Source organism: Carettochelys insculpta, chromosome 7 (genome assembly GCF_033958435.1).
Source record: "Carettochelys insculpta isolate YL-2023 chromosome 7, ASM3395843v1, whole genome shotgun sequence".
Lineage (NCBI taxonomy): Eukaryota > Metazoa > Chordata > Testudines > Carettochelyidae > Carettochelys > Carettochelys insculpta.
The window spans coordinates 27372130-27389631 of NC_134143.1; the positions used below are offsets into that span (position 1 = coordinate 27372130).

Below are 17502 nucleotides of genomic sequence, written 5' to 3' on the forward strand. Positions count from 1 at the left end.
AATTTTGTATCGGAAATCAACTTTCTTGCCTAGTGTAGATCTAGCCTAAGATTGTGAAGGAGAGGATTTTCCCACTGTCGTGTACTAAATAAAAACTGATGGAACTATTATGGCATATAAATAGTCTTTAGACAGAGACCAGAACAGGAAAATTTTAGATCAGTAGCTGGCAATGCAGAAAATATTTATTTAAAAACAATAAGAATGGAAATGGCTTTGTATCTTAATCTGTAATATTTATGCTGTAAGAATCTGCTTAATCCCTATGTATCTATTTAAATTAAAGTACCTCCTGTATCACAACAGTAATGTTAAAAGTCCAGACATGCTGAAGTTTTGGGTGCTGATACAGTGCAAGAATATCTTAATACAGTAAGGTCTCAGAGTACGCAAATCCAGAGTATGCAACCCTGCTCTTACGTGGCTGACCCCTGATTCATACTGTGTGCAGTAAACCCTCAAAATACACTGAGGTGGGGGGGGGGGGCGGGAGGAGATTCCCCCCCCCCCCCCCCGTCAAAAGGGAGCAGAGCTGGCAGCAGCCAGCTCTTCCCCTGAGTGCTGCCGGGAGTGGGAGCTCCAGCCACCGCCCCATGCCCTGGCCCCAACCCTCGCAGACCTGGCTCCAACCCCCATGAACCCATCTCAACTCTAGCCCCCTTACCCACACACTGCAGCCCTAACCCACCCCAGGCTTAAACCCCATGCCCCCCTCCAACACTCCAACCCACCACCCAAGACCCCTGCTTACACAAATTTCAGGGTACACGAGGGTTGTGTGGAATGCAACCCTCGTGTATCTTGGGGGATTACTGTATGCCTAATTGTTTTTTCAACCAACTGTTGGGAGGGAATAGAGCAAATGTGTTCAAATACTTAGAAGTCAAAAAAAAATCTGCAACTGGTGTGACTGGTAACTTTGAAATTCTATGTTGTAATTGTACTATTAGATAAAAATTAGCATGGGAGTTATAACTTGATCTTGAGAATAATATGCAGAAGGAAACTCTCTGGAAAAAGAAAGGAAGGTTTACTCTGTACCCAATGGCCTTTTAAATAAAGAACAAAAGGATTAGATTTTTCTCAGGAATGATATATTGGGATGAGGGGAGAGGCTGGATAATTGCTGCTTGGAGTACTGGGTGACTTTTTTTTCTGTTTTTCCCACAGGAAAAAAAATAGCATTTAAAGCTGGCTCCCTGTCAAAAGTTAAACAGAACCAATATAATGAGGAACACGTGATATTTTTTTTGTTTGTTTTTTGTTTCTCCCCCCCCCCACCTCCCCCCGCACCAGCCAGTAAATTCTTCAGACTTCCTGTTGTGTGTCACCACCTCCCCTTCTCCCCCAGCTTTAACCAGAGTATGTCAGAGTTCTTTTAAAATTCCTCAGTGGCATAGCTGGGATAGAGCAACGTCTTGCAACTGAATATGCTAGGTTTAGTTCTCCAGTGAAAAACAGTTGCTGGGTTTCTGCATTAGAGTAATATAGGGAATAGATGCAGGGGAGGTTTGCTTGAAAAATCGTAAGTTAGGTCCTCAAGTCATGACTTAAACAATTGTTTTTAAAAAGGTGCTTCGATTTCTGAGCCTTTTGTGTACATGTGAGTGATGGTTTATGAACCTTTTTCTACATCTGCAAGAATTAAAAACTTTTAAGGAAGACTCATACCTGAGGTTCTTAGGCCTGGCCTACACTAGAAGATAAAGTTGAATTGAAGGGTCTTAGTTCAATTTGTATAAACCGTCAGCCTACACTACAGCGCTCAATACGTTGATTTTTAAGGGGCTCTAAGGTTGACTTTTGTAATGCCAAATTTCCTGGGAGTAACTCAGTCAGTTCTACAGTGTCAATCGATGCAAGTGCAGACAGCAGCATTATTAAAATTGATTTTATTAACCTCCAGAACTGTCCCATGTTGCCCCTCTGTGTGTCCTTTCTGGTCATTGCTGCACCATCTCAGCTTTCCAGTTGAGCAGGAAGTGGGTGATGGGAAGCTGTGGTCGTCAGCCCAGGAATTTTGATTTGATTTCCTTTCCTCTCTGGCCAGTGTGGGAGCAAATGTGAGGATCCCATCTCTGCAGCACACCTTCTAGCCATGAGTTCTCAGGATGGCAAAAGAGCCCCAGCATGGAGCAATGAGGAGATCTTGGACCCCATTGTAGTATGGGGAAGAACCTGTCTTCCCTCAGCCAAAGCCAGGAAAAGAAATGCTGAGATTTGCGTGAAAATAATTCAAGGCATGATATGAATGGCTATACCAGGGATGCTCAGCAGTGCTGTGTAAAACTCCAGCAATGGAGACAAAGCTACCAGAAGTGCAAATAAGGTAATGGTCAGTCTAGGGCATCTCCCCAGAAATGCTGATATGATGATGAACTTCATGCTATTCTGGGGACAGACGCAACCTCTTCCCCAGAAGGTGCATTGATACCTCAGTAAGAGTATTCTTTGGCAAGATGATGAAGCGGGGTCTGATTTGGAAAAGGAGGATGACAGCGAGGTCCAGTTGAGTGTGGACACAGATCCTGCAAGCCAGGAGCTGTTTCTTGGCTTGTGTCCCATTCCCTTATTTCAGGAGGCGGCTTCAGAGGCAGACTGGGATGTTGGAGAGGGCACTTCTGGTGAGTGTGCTTTTTTCCTACTGATAATAGTATGTTGCTGTCGTGGTGGGTGGGGGGCCGGGGGAAGAGGGTCTATGCCCATTTCCCTTAAAACAGCTTGTTAATATTGCTGGTGGTGGAGAGCTGATCCTGTTTGGACAAAAAGCTGAAGGTCTTAGACACTTTTTCTCCTCATGAGATTTTTGGGGAGACGGGACTTGGTCCTGCTTCTGTGGTAAGACAGCTTGCCAAGCCAAGCCACCATTAAGTAGTCTGCACTCATGTCCCCACAGAGCATTCTTGCAAATGTTCCAGCATTGTGTCTGGACTGAGCGAGCAATCTTTCCTGATCCCTTTTTCTTACTTTGAGGCCGATGTCTTGTTTTGCAACCTAGAACTCATGGGAACTTTCATGATTCACGATTTTTTTTTTTTTTTTTTTTTTTTTTTTTTTTTGGCCTGTAACCCACCCAGCACAGAGCAGAAATCTTGCAGCCTTATTGGCTTTTCAATCGTGGCACAGCTTTAAAATCCAGGCACTGCATCCTCCCCTTCTACCCTGGGCTGGCACCCACTCAGACATATAACGACCTCTCCCTGCCCCCTACTGGCCTGTGGGTGCGTGGACTCTTCCCTGATTCATGTGCATGCCTGCAGTGACTTTAAATGATTTTTTGAAAAACTCCTTCTGGAGCAGCTTCTTTTTAAATAAGATGCTGCTTTAAGAAGATCTCGCTGCAGCCACCCACTCCCCCATTGGCCAGCTCCCACTCGGACACATGGCGACCCTCCTACGCAGGGCCTGCGGGCAGTTGGACCCTCTGCAAAATTTTTTTTCCTGTGAACCGAAGATAGTTTACCATGGTGTTGAAGTTAATCCTCAGCCGCAGAAGAGCTTATTTTGTTCTGCTTGGCGTAATGCATTCTTCAACCTTAAGAGTCCCCATAGTGACCTTGCAGTTGCAATATCTTCTTCCATAGAGACAGCCATTCATTCTGTCAGTATGCTCATTGTTCCGAGTAAAGATAAAAATGTAGCTATTGCCAATGCCATTAATATTCCTACATTTATTTTTTTAGGAAGCAACTGTGCAAGACAAAACAGAGGCCCCGGTCCTGCCCATATGAGGTTGCCCCAAATGTGGAGCAGTAAGAAGTCATGGCATGAAATATTGGAGAGTTAGTTTGATGTGGTAACAAAGGAAAAAGTTGAGCTGAGAGACTGGAGAAAAAACATGATGGACAATAAAGCACACATGAATGCTTCAGGCCTGTTAGTAATGAACAGGCAAACTGAGTTAATTGAAGCAATGCTTAAGAAATCCCAATCACCGAACTCTGCATTAATTGAAGCAATTCTTGAGAAATCCATGTCAGGAAACTCTGCACCCCCTGTCCAACGCATGCCTCTCTTACACGTTACCCTTCCCTTGCCAAGGGCCTGTATCCCTCAGCCACTCGAGGCACCGCCATTACATGCCATCCTTATGCCTTTCATTCACCTCCCCTAGATTGTGCCTGGTATCCTGTGGCTACTCCAGGCACTGGCATTTTAGACCTCCTTCAACCCAATCAGTCCCATCCCCTACTTGGGGCTCTGCATCCTGCTCCAATCTATGCTATCCCTCCCATACGTCCTCCCTCTGCACATTGCACCCTTTCCTCTTGTCAGTGACCCAGAATGAGGAGGGGGAAGGTCACAAAGAGCTCTGTACTTTAGCCCCAAGAAATCACCCATCCTTTACCACCACTCTGCAGTTAGTTATTATTTAACATGGTTTGGGGTTCGGTGGGTGGTCATAGTTGTTACACAGCTGCGGGGGATTTCATTTAAAGGGCAGTGAACAGCATGGGTGGGGGGGAATGCTAGTTAATACCCTTCATGCTCCTTCACAAGCTTGGTTTTCAAGACATCTCTGATTTCCCCCCCCCCCGCCCCCCCCCATTGCTGCTTTTCTGTGCCTTCCTGTTTTCCCTTGAGGTTGATTGCTCTTAATTTCTTGCCAGGATACCTAACCCCACATGCTGGCATGAAATTCTCCCCTTACACCTCACAAGTGTTATGAAGAATACAACCAGGCCCTGTGTTCTGATCTAAGCATGTCAGAAGGCACCTGAACCTGATTTTTACATGGTAAAGACACATTCTATCACCATTCTGCACCTGCTCACCCTGAGCTCCTTACTAGAGTCCAGGGTGCCTATGTATGGCTTCATGAGCCAAGGGAACAAGGAGGTAAGCAGGGTCTGTCAGAATCACTATGAGCATTTCCACACCCTCAGTGTTCTCTTTGTGGTCTGCAAAGAGAGTTCCATTCTGGAGCCTTGTAAACAGACCAGAATTCCCAAAGATTCACATGTCATGCACCCTTCCTGATCACCCCTTGGTGATGTCAGCAAAACTACCTTTGTGATCCAGCAATGCCTGCAACACCACAGAGAAGTACCTCTTGTGGCTAATTTACTTTGAGGCTTGGTGGTCCAGGGCTAGGATGGGAATGTGTGTTCCACCTCTGGTCCCACTGCAGTAGGTAACTTCATGACAGCTAATCCATCCACTACATCTGGCACATTCCCCAGAGTCACTTGTCTTTTATAGGAGAAGCTTATTCATCCCTTTTGGCTACCTGGATGACAACAGCACGCACCGTAGATTTGCCCACTCCAAATTGATTTCCCACTGATTGGTAGCTGTCTGTCACTGCAAACTTCCACAAAGTAATTGCCACATGTCTCTGTCAAAGCAGATCTCATTCTGGTTTTGCTGTGCTTCAAGACAGGAGACAGCAGTTCACGAAGTTCCTTGAAAGCAGTCTTACGCATGTGGAAGTGTTGCAGCCACTGCTGATCATCCCATGACCGCAAAATGATACGTTCCCACCAGCCTGAGCTGGTTTACTGGGTCTAGAATGTGTGCTTCACACTGCAGTGACTCCAGTGCTGGTAGCAACTCCACAGTGTTATTCTCCAGGTCTTCACATCTGTCAGTGCCCCTGGCATCAGTGAGCTGATATTGCCTGGGCATTATGTTCAGCATATACTACATTGTAGTTCAGAAGTGATCACAAAACCACACACCAAACTTTGAAGTATCTTAGGATTCATGTGAGTGTTTGTAATGGCGGATAGGAGTCAATAAAAAAGTGGTGCAAAAATTCCATTTGTTTTCAGTGGGAAGCAAGGGAAATGCATTCTGGGATGACATCAGAAACCCAGAACCATTCGTAGTATTTCTCCGCCCCCCCCCCCCCCCCCAAGACATTGGCACAAAATCCCAAAATGCACCGGGTCTGCAGGAACAGTGGGATAGGTGCCCACAATGCACTGCTTCCACAGTCAGACGTTGGCGACCTTGTGGTGACACACTAAATACTTTGAGCAGTTTAGGACACTCAAATTCAACTTTATAGAACAGTGTTAGAAGTTGACTTTAATAAATTCAACTCTGTTCCCTAGTGTAGATTCACACTTATGTAATCATTTGACTCTGAAGCTGGAATTTCAAGACTAATATGAAACTCATGATAAAAATCACAGAATTTGGCATCCTAAATCTGTGTAAATGTTACAGTTGGATCTTCAGAATCTTAGTCTCACCATTACTTGTTTCTGGGTTACCTTTACGGCCCCCAAGATATAACCTACAAAATAAATGGCTGTGTAACTTGAGAGTCCAGTCAAGCCATATCGGTGAACTCTTCTCAAATATACAGTGGCAGCAGGGAATGAAAAGGTTTTCTATTTAAGATTGATTTTTGGGGCTTTCTGTAGTCCCTGTCAGCATAACAACAAAGCCATTGAATTAACCTTTACATGACTCATGACTAGAACATAAATTTAGTGGATGAAAAAATTGAATTGACTATTTGGAAGCCTTGTTTATCTGGCACCCCTGTTGTCCAGGGATGCCAGATCATCGAGCTTCTATCATAGATGATTGCATGCTTTCTGACTTTGATCCAAAGTGAAGACAGTATCTTAGTTGAAAATATTTATGAAAATTGTAACTTTTCTAGTTTTGAACAAGCTGATTTCAGATCTTTAATTGTATTATATCTGAAGAAGAAGGTCTTTGCCCATGAAAGCTTATGCTCCAAAAATATCTGTTCATTTGTAAGATGCCATAGGACATCTCATTGTTGTAGTTAGAAAAATGGAATAGCCATGCCTACAGTTGGCATTAAAAACACCCTAGTAAACAGGATTACCCATAAATCAAGCTGTGGACTAAAATAAATTAGATTCAGCTGAAACAGCGTCCATTTGAGAAGCTGGCTTTGCTCTCATTTGCTGCATGAGAGCAATGTGCCAGTATCAACTAATTAAACACAAATGCTTTTTTTTTTTTTTTTTTTTTTTTTTTAAAAAAAATTAGGTCTGAAGCACACAAGCTAGACAAGTCTAAAAGCAGTCTGATTTGTCTTTAAGTTGACTTGAATAAATATATTGTGAGAATACCAAAAGGATGGAAGCTTTTATCAGATCATAGAATATGTAAGAGTTTCTCAGATGGTGGAACTATATAGTCTTGGTTTTGGCAGGGGATTAAAGTTAAGTAAGTACTGCACACCTTTGCGGCTGTGGTGGCAATATTGTGTAATGCTGAGATCCACCACTTAACCTCAGTACACACAGTCAAATGCAGTAGAGCTACATAAACCCTTATTTAACAATCTTTTATATAGCGTGTTTTTTACATAAGTTTTTCCTTGAGTGACCTATTTTTATGTTGGGCACACAGTTTTTATATAGCACACACTCACCCTTGGTATAAGGTTAGGAAAACATTAGCCACTTGACACTTTATTTCACTCTTTCCCATTATAATGCCAACATAATTATAAAAGACTTCAGATTAGAATTGTGAACTACAGTTTTAGACGTAGTCAATATGATGCTGATTACTGAAGAAATAAAATTATATTTCAATTGTTTGTTTTCATCTGGCTCTTCTAAATCCCATTTTAAAAATTAAATGTCTGGAAACAACTACTGTTGTTTGAATTCTTCCTTATGGTTACATCTGATCAGTGTAATCATGCATGAGAAAATCCATTTTTTCTTAGTTGCCAAGACCAGAGTTCAGTTTTGTATTTTTCCAGCAAGAGAACCCCAACAGATGGTTTTAGAGTCAGATCGTCCTGGGAGTATCCTGTCCATGTCTTTTATTTTTTTGTTATCATGAAGATTCAATTGATGTAAATCAAAGAACTTAGCAAAGTTGAAGTTTGAAGATAACTTCTTTCAGGATCTGTGTTCTTAAGGAATTCTTTGTAAAGTAGTCTTTGCTTTTTCCGGACAGTTTTAGAGGACTCCTAGAGGGGTACAGACCCTGACAAGACCCTAAATTACCATCACTTTGAAAAAATAAAATAACACAAATATATTTGTGGGGCAGTAAGAAGGGAGCAGTAACAACAAACAGTAACGCAAGTATGAGTTGGAGGTGAATATAAAAGGCATCTTATAGACTAACAGATTAATTGGAGCATAAGCTTTCATGGGCAAAGACTCACTTCACTTGGGGGCGTAGGGGGTATCGAGGGAGCTGCTAGGGAGGTGTGACAGATTATGTGCTGTCTCTTTAATTTACTTCAACAGAGAGTTCCTGCAGACTACAAGAGTTCTTAGCAGCTCCCTCCTTCTGAGCCCTGTCCCTTTCTCCATGAAGATAGGATACCTAGATGGGGAGAGGGGGACACTCTGACATCAGAGCACCCTTAGGCTCTTCATAACAAGCAAGAGAGTCCTAGGAGTAGCTGTCCAGGATCTCCAGGGCAGGAGGGGCTGTGCTAGTGAAATGCTTTCACTCAGTTGACCCTTGAGCAGCTGCAGAACACAGAGGGAGCACAGTCTGACACTCAGCTTTATACAGTACACGTATGTCATTGCCAATTTTTTGTGTGGCTCCATCTGACATTTTTTCACATGAAAGAGCAACTGATTTTTTTTCTCCTCCTACCATTAGCTGAAGCAGAGGTGGAGTATGGCAGAGAGACACAAATCCCTGTAATTGGGGGTACCTGTGAATGAGCTTTTCTTCCCTTGCACTTAACTCCTTAGAAGCAGGAAATAGGATGGCCCCTCAAGGATGTACAGTATCCAAGAAGGATAGAATAGAAACATCCGACGTATCTGTGGTGCTTTGGGATGGAGTATCTGGGACCCAGGGTCCCAGGGAAGGAGGAGAAGTGGATTGCAGGCCTAGATGTGTATTCCAGCTACTGAATCTGGCTGCTGATTCTGGTGTAACCAAGGCCTTAGTAACTGTAGTAGTTCATGCTTCAGCTGTTTGTGTTAAACTGATTGAAACAAATGATTCAGTGCATCTATGATATATATGGCTACGTCACCTTAAATATTGCATATCTTCTGCACTAGCACACACTTAAACAGATTCTACTCCTATGCCATGTAGGTGAACAACTCGTCCTGTTTGTTTGGGTATTAAAAGCCAGATATAGTAAATTTCAGGCATAGGACATCTTTCTTTGCCACTTTCTGTAAAGATGCAAGAAGTGGCCATGAAGTTCTGTTGAAGTTTGCATTAATTGTAGTTATGGTATTTTCTGTTTGAACTACTATCTTTTCTTAAAATGATGGGTACATAATAGGTGTATGATCTATGGATACCATCTCCTTGCTGTTCAGAATCCTCAGTCTACCGTGGTTATTTGCCATCTTGACCAAGGAACTGGGTTTTGCCCGTGAAAGCTCATGGCCTAATAAATTTGTTAGTTTCTAAGGTTCCATGAGACTGCTCGTTGTTTGACAAACTCCTTTAGTGCTTGAAATATTGTCATGTCTGCCTCTAGAGAAACAGCATCCACAGTAAGCTTAGTAACACTGAGGAGTAAGTTAGTGGAACTAACGTGCCTGGTTTTTTTTTAATTGCCGGCGTGCCTCAGTTAACTGATTTAATGATGAATAGTAACAGAGAGATAGCCGTGTTAGTCTATAGTCTATCAAAACAAAAAAGCAGTCCAGTAGCACTTTAAAGACTAACAGAATAATTTATTAGGTGATAAGCTTTCGTGGGGTAGACCCACTTCTTCAGACTATGGCCATACCAGAACAGATTTTGTTTTGGTTTAATGATGGTGATTCCAAGCTACAGAGTTCTTTTCTTATGTAGGGATTCTGCAGCCACTGCTTTTAATTGCATGTTTTAACCAACTGTCAATGACTGTGATGCGTGTCCTATTTAAAAGCTCTTTACAATTCAGATTAGGAGGGTGAGGAGAAGGCAGCCTCTCACTAGGCAGTAGTGTGAATTCACTTACCTTCCAGTCTCGCTCTGGCTCTCAGCATCAATTTCTGGGACAATTTCCTGGGTCTTTTTTGCATGCAAGGGGAAAGGTGAAGAACTTTGAAATCTTTGGGCAAAGATTAGCTGTCTGTGCAAAGAATGAGCTCTTGCCATTAGGATTAGCCTCTAGTTTAGCAATATGTTGTAGGAGTGACAGAGCTTCTCGGAGAGTTCCAGGAAAATGGACTTGTATTTTCTATAATTCTTTTCATAGTGTGCTGTTCAATCTCATGAGTCCTTGCTTCAGAGAGCTGGATTGGTATTTGTTAAATAGATCTCATAGGAGCAATGCTGTGACAATACTTAGCAGAGGTCTACATGTGGATGTGTGGTAGAACTAAACATAAAACATGCACAATTGCCATTGGTGCAGCTCCTGTAATTAGCAAAATAGTCTACTCTAAGAGGCAGGTTCTAAGAAATACATTAGTTACTACAGTGTCATTTTAGCAATCCTAAATTAAGGCAGTGCCATTATATATTGCCCAAACTTTTCTTCAAACTGCCTTATTTTTTTTAAATTAGTGATATTTCTAGATTTTTTTTTTCATCCTATTACTTGTATATATGAGATTAGTGCTTTGTTTTATATGCAGCTTAACATATTTTAAAAACTATTTATATTTCCATAGGTTGGTGTTTGGGATGCTGTACCCGGCTTATTATTCTTACAAAGCTGTGAAGACCAAAAATGTGAAAGAATATGTAAGTCTCATTTCTTTCTTGTTTGTCCAATGAAACTTCAATGCTTCAGTTGAAATTTAGAGTAAATTTTACCAATTTATGCAGTGTAATATTGTCACATGACGGTGACATGACTTGAATATATCTTCATAGATATTAGGTGCCAAAATTATGACTGTACCCTCATTATATATGCTTATGAATGCATATCTCATTTAGCAAGGGCAGGTAAACAGTAGAACAGATTACAGAGCAATTGTGTTATCTTGTTGACTAGAGGTTTTTAAAAGGAAGTTAGATAAACACCTGTTTGGGACGGTCTAGGTGAGGGATGGGCAAACATGCTAACCCTCTGAGCTGCATTCAATAATCTTCAGAAGTTTGAGAGCCAGAGCACACTGGTTGGGAGCCTGGACTTGGTTTTTCAGTCCTATTTCTGCTGAAACCCTTAGTCCCAGCAGGTGAGACAATCCTTCCCACTGGACAGATGACCCTATCTCTCTCCGTCTCACTGAAAGGTAGAGGTCCTGAGCCCCCTGCCGCTTGTCTGGGAGTCGAAGAACAGGAGTGAAGCAGGGCCTTATGAGCCACACTTCAGTGTTTAAACTGTCATGTGGTTTTTGAGCCATAGTTTGGCCGCTTACTTAGGTAATGCTTAATCCCTCCTCAGTGCATGAGACCAGCCTAGATGACTTATTGATGCCCCTTCTATTACAAATGTCCAATTTTCTCTGAAAACTGCCCAAGGAAGCATCTTTTAGTCATGTTTCAAAGCTGAAGCATATGTTAAAATGATACCAACTTCAAGACTTAATCTGTTGTAAAGGAATTGTTACTACTTAAGCCTGACTGTTTTCCCTGGCCATTTTTTTTGTGGTTTGAAAGTCACACTTCCCTCTAAACATTTTTCCCATTGCTGCTGTGTGCTTCTCCAGATCAGTAATATTGACTACCCAAGGAAAACAGTAAAGCTGACTGGATTAAAAAAGTGATGTCAAAAGTACAAAAGATTACTCTAATTTTGCAATTATGGTAAATTTATACACAGCAGGCATGTCATTTCAGGCATAAATGCAATTTAGTGGTATTTCTTAAATACTGACTGCATATAAAGGATCCAGTTAGTTGTTGAGAGAATCTCTAGCCGAGGTGAAATGAGAGGACTGCCTGTACAATGAAGGTGAAAATTATCTTTTTTAATTAAAATTTCATAGAGTATGATAAATCATGGGAGCACCCTGAAAAGGAGCAGTCTTCCATTTCAAATAAATAGTGTATTTTGAAGTGAAACTTAAGTGTGGACATGGTTAAATAAAGTAATCCTTAATCAGTAGCGTGGGTGTGGGTGTGTGTATAGGTGGCTGGACACATGGTATCCCAACCATTTGTTGTATTTTGAAGAAGAGCCTGAAGGTCGTTATAAAGTGTTGAAGATGAGCTCGCCTTGAGTGGGGTTTGCTGCCATGTAAGTAGAGAGGAAGATGGTAGGTGCCATGATGACACAGAGAAAATGAGTGCAGTTGTCAGCCACCTGCAGAAGAATTTGCAAGAGAGCTATGGAGATGGAGCAGTTGGACACTTTACCCAAGAGAGCAAAGGGAGAAGAGAATCAAGTGGCTGTCTAGGTGGCATGTCCCAGAGAGAAACCAAATGCACCATGAGAAGACCACCAGATAAAAGGAGACAGAGGAGTTGGGGTGGTATAGAAAAGATAAAAATAGATAACAGGCGAAATAAAATTCCATGCTGTGTTCGACAATGTAACTAGACTTAAATATTTAAAATATGTAATTTAGGTTTTGCCTACACTGGTAATTGAGCAACAAAACTGTCGTCATTCACAGGTGCTACAACAAAAACTTTGCATTGGAAAGCACATCTTGTAGGGAATGGAAGTTTTTTGCTGACAGTGTTAACTAGAAGCTGTATAGTGTCGACATATCCTAAGTTACTTATTACTCTTTCATGTAAGCAATTTTTTTAGTTATCAGAGGGATGATGTGTAGCTGTAATCAGGAGGGCAGTAGGTCTTCTATGCTCTTCTGTATTCTAAGATAAACTATTTAAAAATAAACACATGAAAATTGCTGACTTTTTTTTCCTCTGAATGCTTGAGTTCAGTTTTTGAGCTTTCTTAATTGATTGAAGGCAGGGGAGCAAAGACAAGATTTACTTTGCTATTCTAACTAAAACATTGTTTAATGTTATCTTTGCTTAAACTAATTGTTCAGTTTTACTGCAGAGAAGCAGTTAAGTGTAGTAGCTGTTAATATTGCTGTTTAAAACTTTTTACATTAGTTTTTGAAAGTTGGATTCCAAATACAAAGCTACATTTGGATTTATTCGTGTAAATTTCAGACAGAACATGGATGGTTCTAAAACTCGAAGGGTGTTGAATAAAAACATTATTCCAGAAATTACTGAAGTGTGGTTGACTTCACTGTATTTTATGCCGGTCACTTGGATGAGTGGTAACTTTATCTGGATCTAAATTACTAAGGAAGGGCCTTTTAGATGGATTAGATCTGCAAATCCTTACAGGTGTTTTTTGGCTTTGCATCTTAAAACAGGTATCATAGCTTTTTAGATTGATTCAGCTACATGACAAGGGCAGTTGAAATGACAGCAAAGTAATATTGAATAGTATTACATTTCATTTTTCAAATGTTTTTATGGCAAAATCTAGGTGGTAGCTGTCATGCTCACTGCATTAAATATTTAATCCGATTAACACATAGCCAGCTCTCTGTCTGCCTGGAATGGAAAATAAGTTGAGAACCACAGAGTTAGATCCATAAATATTTAATGAAATGATAATATTGCTTTGTTGGAAGGAGGAACAGTTTTTATCAATATAATTTAAGTCACTTCATTTGACATTGGGACTTTTTAAAAAAGTTTAAAGCTGGTTAAAACTAATTTGAGCACTCTTGCTTCTGCCATTTTGGATTAAACTTTTAAAGCTTTTAAACTAGAAAGGTTGTGTGTATGCATTTTTTCTTTATACACAAGCTAAAGTATTTGCAATAGTACCTCAACTTAGGCTTCATAAATGATTTAGGAACACAAGTTCCAGTGTCTTCAAATTCCATACCCCAATGAGGTAAAAATCTGGCTGAAGCACTTGACTCTCCAGACTTGTGTGGAAATAAAATATAAAGGTGGGGTTAGTTGTAAATACAGCATGCGATGTTTGCATATTAATTGCATTTGAGCTTGTGGTATTACCACAGTAAGGATGTTAATAAGGTCCACTTGTGCTTTTTCCAATACTGACTAGCATTCGAAGCATGACACTTACTAAGTTGTCACTTCAGATTTACATAGGCTTTTTTGAGACCTGAACTGCTCCATGTCATGTAGAATTCCATATTTGAGTGCTTTAATATGGGTTTGGACCCTAACTGAGCACTTCTATTTCTGAGCACTTCAAGGTGTGTGTATAGAATATTCAAAATAGCTCCAAAGTATTGAAAGTCTAAACATTGATTAACATTGGTGTAGTTTTGTTTAGAAGTGGCAACAAATTTATTTTTCTGAAATTCTTAATAAAAATAAAAGTTTAGCTCCTCAAGCTCCAGGCAGGTGTTTAACTTTATTATATGTACCTAATATTTCTTGATAGTAAGGTATTTTGTTTACTTAACAAGTTACATTTTATCAATCTGGCCTAAATTAAGTGCAGAACTCTCTTTGCTTGTGGCAAACAGTACTGTAGATCTGTCTTTTCCCTTTACTGACAACTTGCAACATGGGTCTTGGACAAATTAGGGTCTTTGCTTTTATACTACAGTACCGAGTACTGAGAATCAAGGGTAGTTATGCACATACATACAAGAGTGACTTGTAAAAGGCTGTTTCTGGGCACATTCTGGTGTGAGCCTCAGGAAATATGGGGATAGGAAGATATATTACCCTGCATGACTCACTCCCACCTTTACCTTTGGAAGACACAATGCTGTACATGGAGAACAGAGAGTACTGGACAGGGAGGGTCAAATCAGTTGGTCACTGCTCTGCGTGCATGCATGTGTGCACTTGCGAAAGAGAGTGGTCTCCCGGTGTGAAGCCTAAAGCTTCAAAAACAGAAGGAAATAAATAAAAAGAAACCAGCTCTGGTGGGGTGGCCAACTTGCAGCTCTTGAGCCTCATGCAGCTCTTTGATCCTTGGAATGTGGCTCCTCCTCAGAGCTACATGTTAGGAGTATTGCCCGCCTGCTTCATGCCCTTTGGGGGCTGGATCTAAGCAAGCCACCAGCCAGCTGTAAGTTCCCCAGGCCAGCACTTACCCTGGTCCAGCAAAATCCCTCATCTGGGGCCACTGAGGTCCCGGGGGTGCTGGACCAGGGAGATGCAACTAGTACCATATCTGTATGGGAAAAAGAGGTGTGAAAGTTGTATTGACTACTGTTTAAGTGAAAATAAATTGCTGTTTAAAGCTAAAACTGTTTCAAATGCATCCGATGACTGCAGAGCAGTCATTGCATAACAATCTGTCAACTTATTTCACTAAGTTTATGAACAGTAGATAGTGTTCCTAAAAGACAAAGTTCTTCTAAAATAGTCTTAAGAACTTGTCAGCTTCTTGTTTAAGCCTCTATAAGAGTGTTTTACTTCAACTACTGGCTTCCATTGATGGAAAGAGGATTCCTTCAAAGAATTTCTTAAATGAAACAGTGAATTCTGTTGGATGGCTATATATGCAAAATTTTGGGGGAAAAAAGTACATCTGTACTTTGACACTAAAAGTACACTTAAAACTTCTGTAACCAAATGACACCATAAATTCTATACAACTTTGGAATCAGAGCACAGTGTAAAGCTGCCTGGAAAGCACCAGAGTTGTACAACTTCAAATATAAAGAAAAACAAATTCTGAAGAAAAGTAGTTGTAAAACAACACCAAAAGTCAAAACTTGCTAAAACATTTATGCGTAAGTTTGTTTAAATGCACTGAAAATGCTGGCTGATAGTTTGGTGTATATATATGTTCTAAAAGCAGCTTTTCCTGCTTCGTACACAATGCACAAGTACAGCTATTATATATTTATATTTTGTGGAATCCTGAATGTTACAAAGCAATGTGTTTTCATACACTACTATCTTTAGCTATGTCTAGATTACAACGATTTGTGGACAACTTGCTGTTGGAAGATATCTTCTGACAAAACTTCTGTCGACAGATCGTGGCCAAATTACCACAAGCTTGCAAGACCTATCTGCTTTGTCAACAGATTGCCCGGCCAATATCTCAACAAAACAGGGAACCAGCAGGAGAACAGGCAGGGCTGCCCTGCGTCCTGAAGCCCTGTCTGTTGACAGAAGGCTCCCCAGAATGTCCAGACCACCTTTCTGTTGAAAGTGGTGATCTGCTTCATGAGAGAATAGCAGAATGCTGTCGACAAAAGTGCCGCTTTGTCAATTTTACTGTTGACAGAACACCTTGGGAATCTGGACGTTTCCTGGGTTTTGTCAATAAAACCCTATAGTGTAGAGAGGGCCTTTGATTTGTTGTTAACATTGAAGTATTAAGTTGATTCTTGGAGTTTAACCTCTGGTAGCTGAAAGTTTAGTTAGTCTTAAAGTGAAATACTGTAGTTGACCATGCTGGTATTCTCCAGCCTAACTTCATATTTGCTCTTTTAATTTGTGAAACCGTATTTTTTTCTCCCAGTAGTAGTAGTTTTCCAGCATTTAGTTTTGTTTCGTGTGAAATTTCACATTTCCATTCTAATAGTACTTCAGCCTGTTGGTAGTTTGGGAACAGAATCAGACCTGCCATTTCCTATTAGGGGAATGTCCAGATTCTGATTTTTTTTTCTTTTTTCCCCCCCTGCCACCACAGTGCCTAGGAGTCTAGCCAGACCTTCCTGTCTGTAGAGCTTTTGTGAGGGAAAAATGTAAACTTCAAATTTTAGACTAGTAATTTGGTTCTATAATGTGTCTGCTTTCCTACAGCTGCATTTGATTTTTGGGGAGACACTCTCCAGCTCCCTTTCCCCTTCTGAAGCGCTTGCTGTGATGAGTATCCTGTAGGCTTTAGAGAGAAACTGAGAAGAGTCAGAGGCTCCTGCTCTACTACCTGCTTCAGTATCTTGTGGGTGAGGTTGGCCAATCCTGCTGGCAGAGTTGTTCCCCTTGGACAACTCCGTCTGGAAGGGGCTGCCTCAGTCTCCTCGCTCAGCAGGAAAATAGGCAGAATAGAAAAGCATCGGCTCTGGAGAAGCAACACTCCTGTACCTTTTATCTCCCTTCCCCCAAAAAGTTAAAAACAAATGAAATACTAACATATACCTAAAGTAAAGATCAGAGGAGAGACTCAGGCAAGAGTGTACAGAGTATTGTAAAACTACGCTTATATCTGAAGCTGCCTCAGAAAAGGGATAGCTGTGAACCCTTCTCATGTGACTTGAGCAAGGGATAATAAAGGATAGGGATTTCCTGAGACATATGAAAAATTGGGAAAAATAGCAGGCGTTCATCTTCTGCTGCACATCTTCATGAACTGATTATTGGTCTGTTGCTCCCAGTTGCTGCTGTGGATTATCATGCTCTAATGCCCAGATTGTCTACAGTTTCTTGCTATTTTGCCATGACTCACTGTCACTTCTGCCTCCTTACCCCTGCTGAGAGATGTAGAGTAATAAGAGGAGAGTAGGCCACATGTGGAATTACTGTCCAGCAGTAAAGCACCTCTTGCACTACCATTTTGTGCTGTCCTGTCTCCCATGGCCTCTAATTTGTAAGCCAGAAGGTTTCTAAAAGTGCACCATTTTAGATTTAATCTGGTCTGTGTACTGATGGGAAATAACAGCTGTCTTTCTTGGTGGTCAGGGTTTAGGCAGTTCTAACTGTGAGAGACTTCTACCTGAAGAGGGGCTGCCTCTCTCCATAGGCAGCCAGGCA

General features: G+C 41.1%; 1 protein-coding gene across 2 annotated transcripts in view; it reads left to right on the plus strand.

The window, feature by feature from the left end:
• The window catches only part of REEP3 (receptor accessory protein 3), a 70307-nt gene that overhangs the window by 18465 nt on the left and 34340 nt on the right, over positions 1–17502 (plus strand). The window contains exon 2 of one of the 2 annotated variants that reach the window (XM_075000192.1): positions 10545–10617. In XM_075000192.1, coding sequence (XP_074856293.1) covers positions 10545–10617 — 73 coding nt within the window. Of the gene's footprint in view, positions 1–10155; positions 10618–17502 lie in introns of those variants that run through there. The other variant, XM_075000191.1, reaches the window with a different exon arrangement.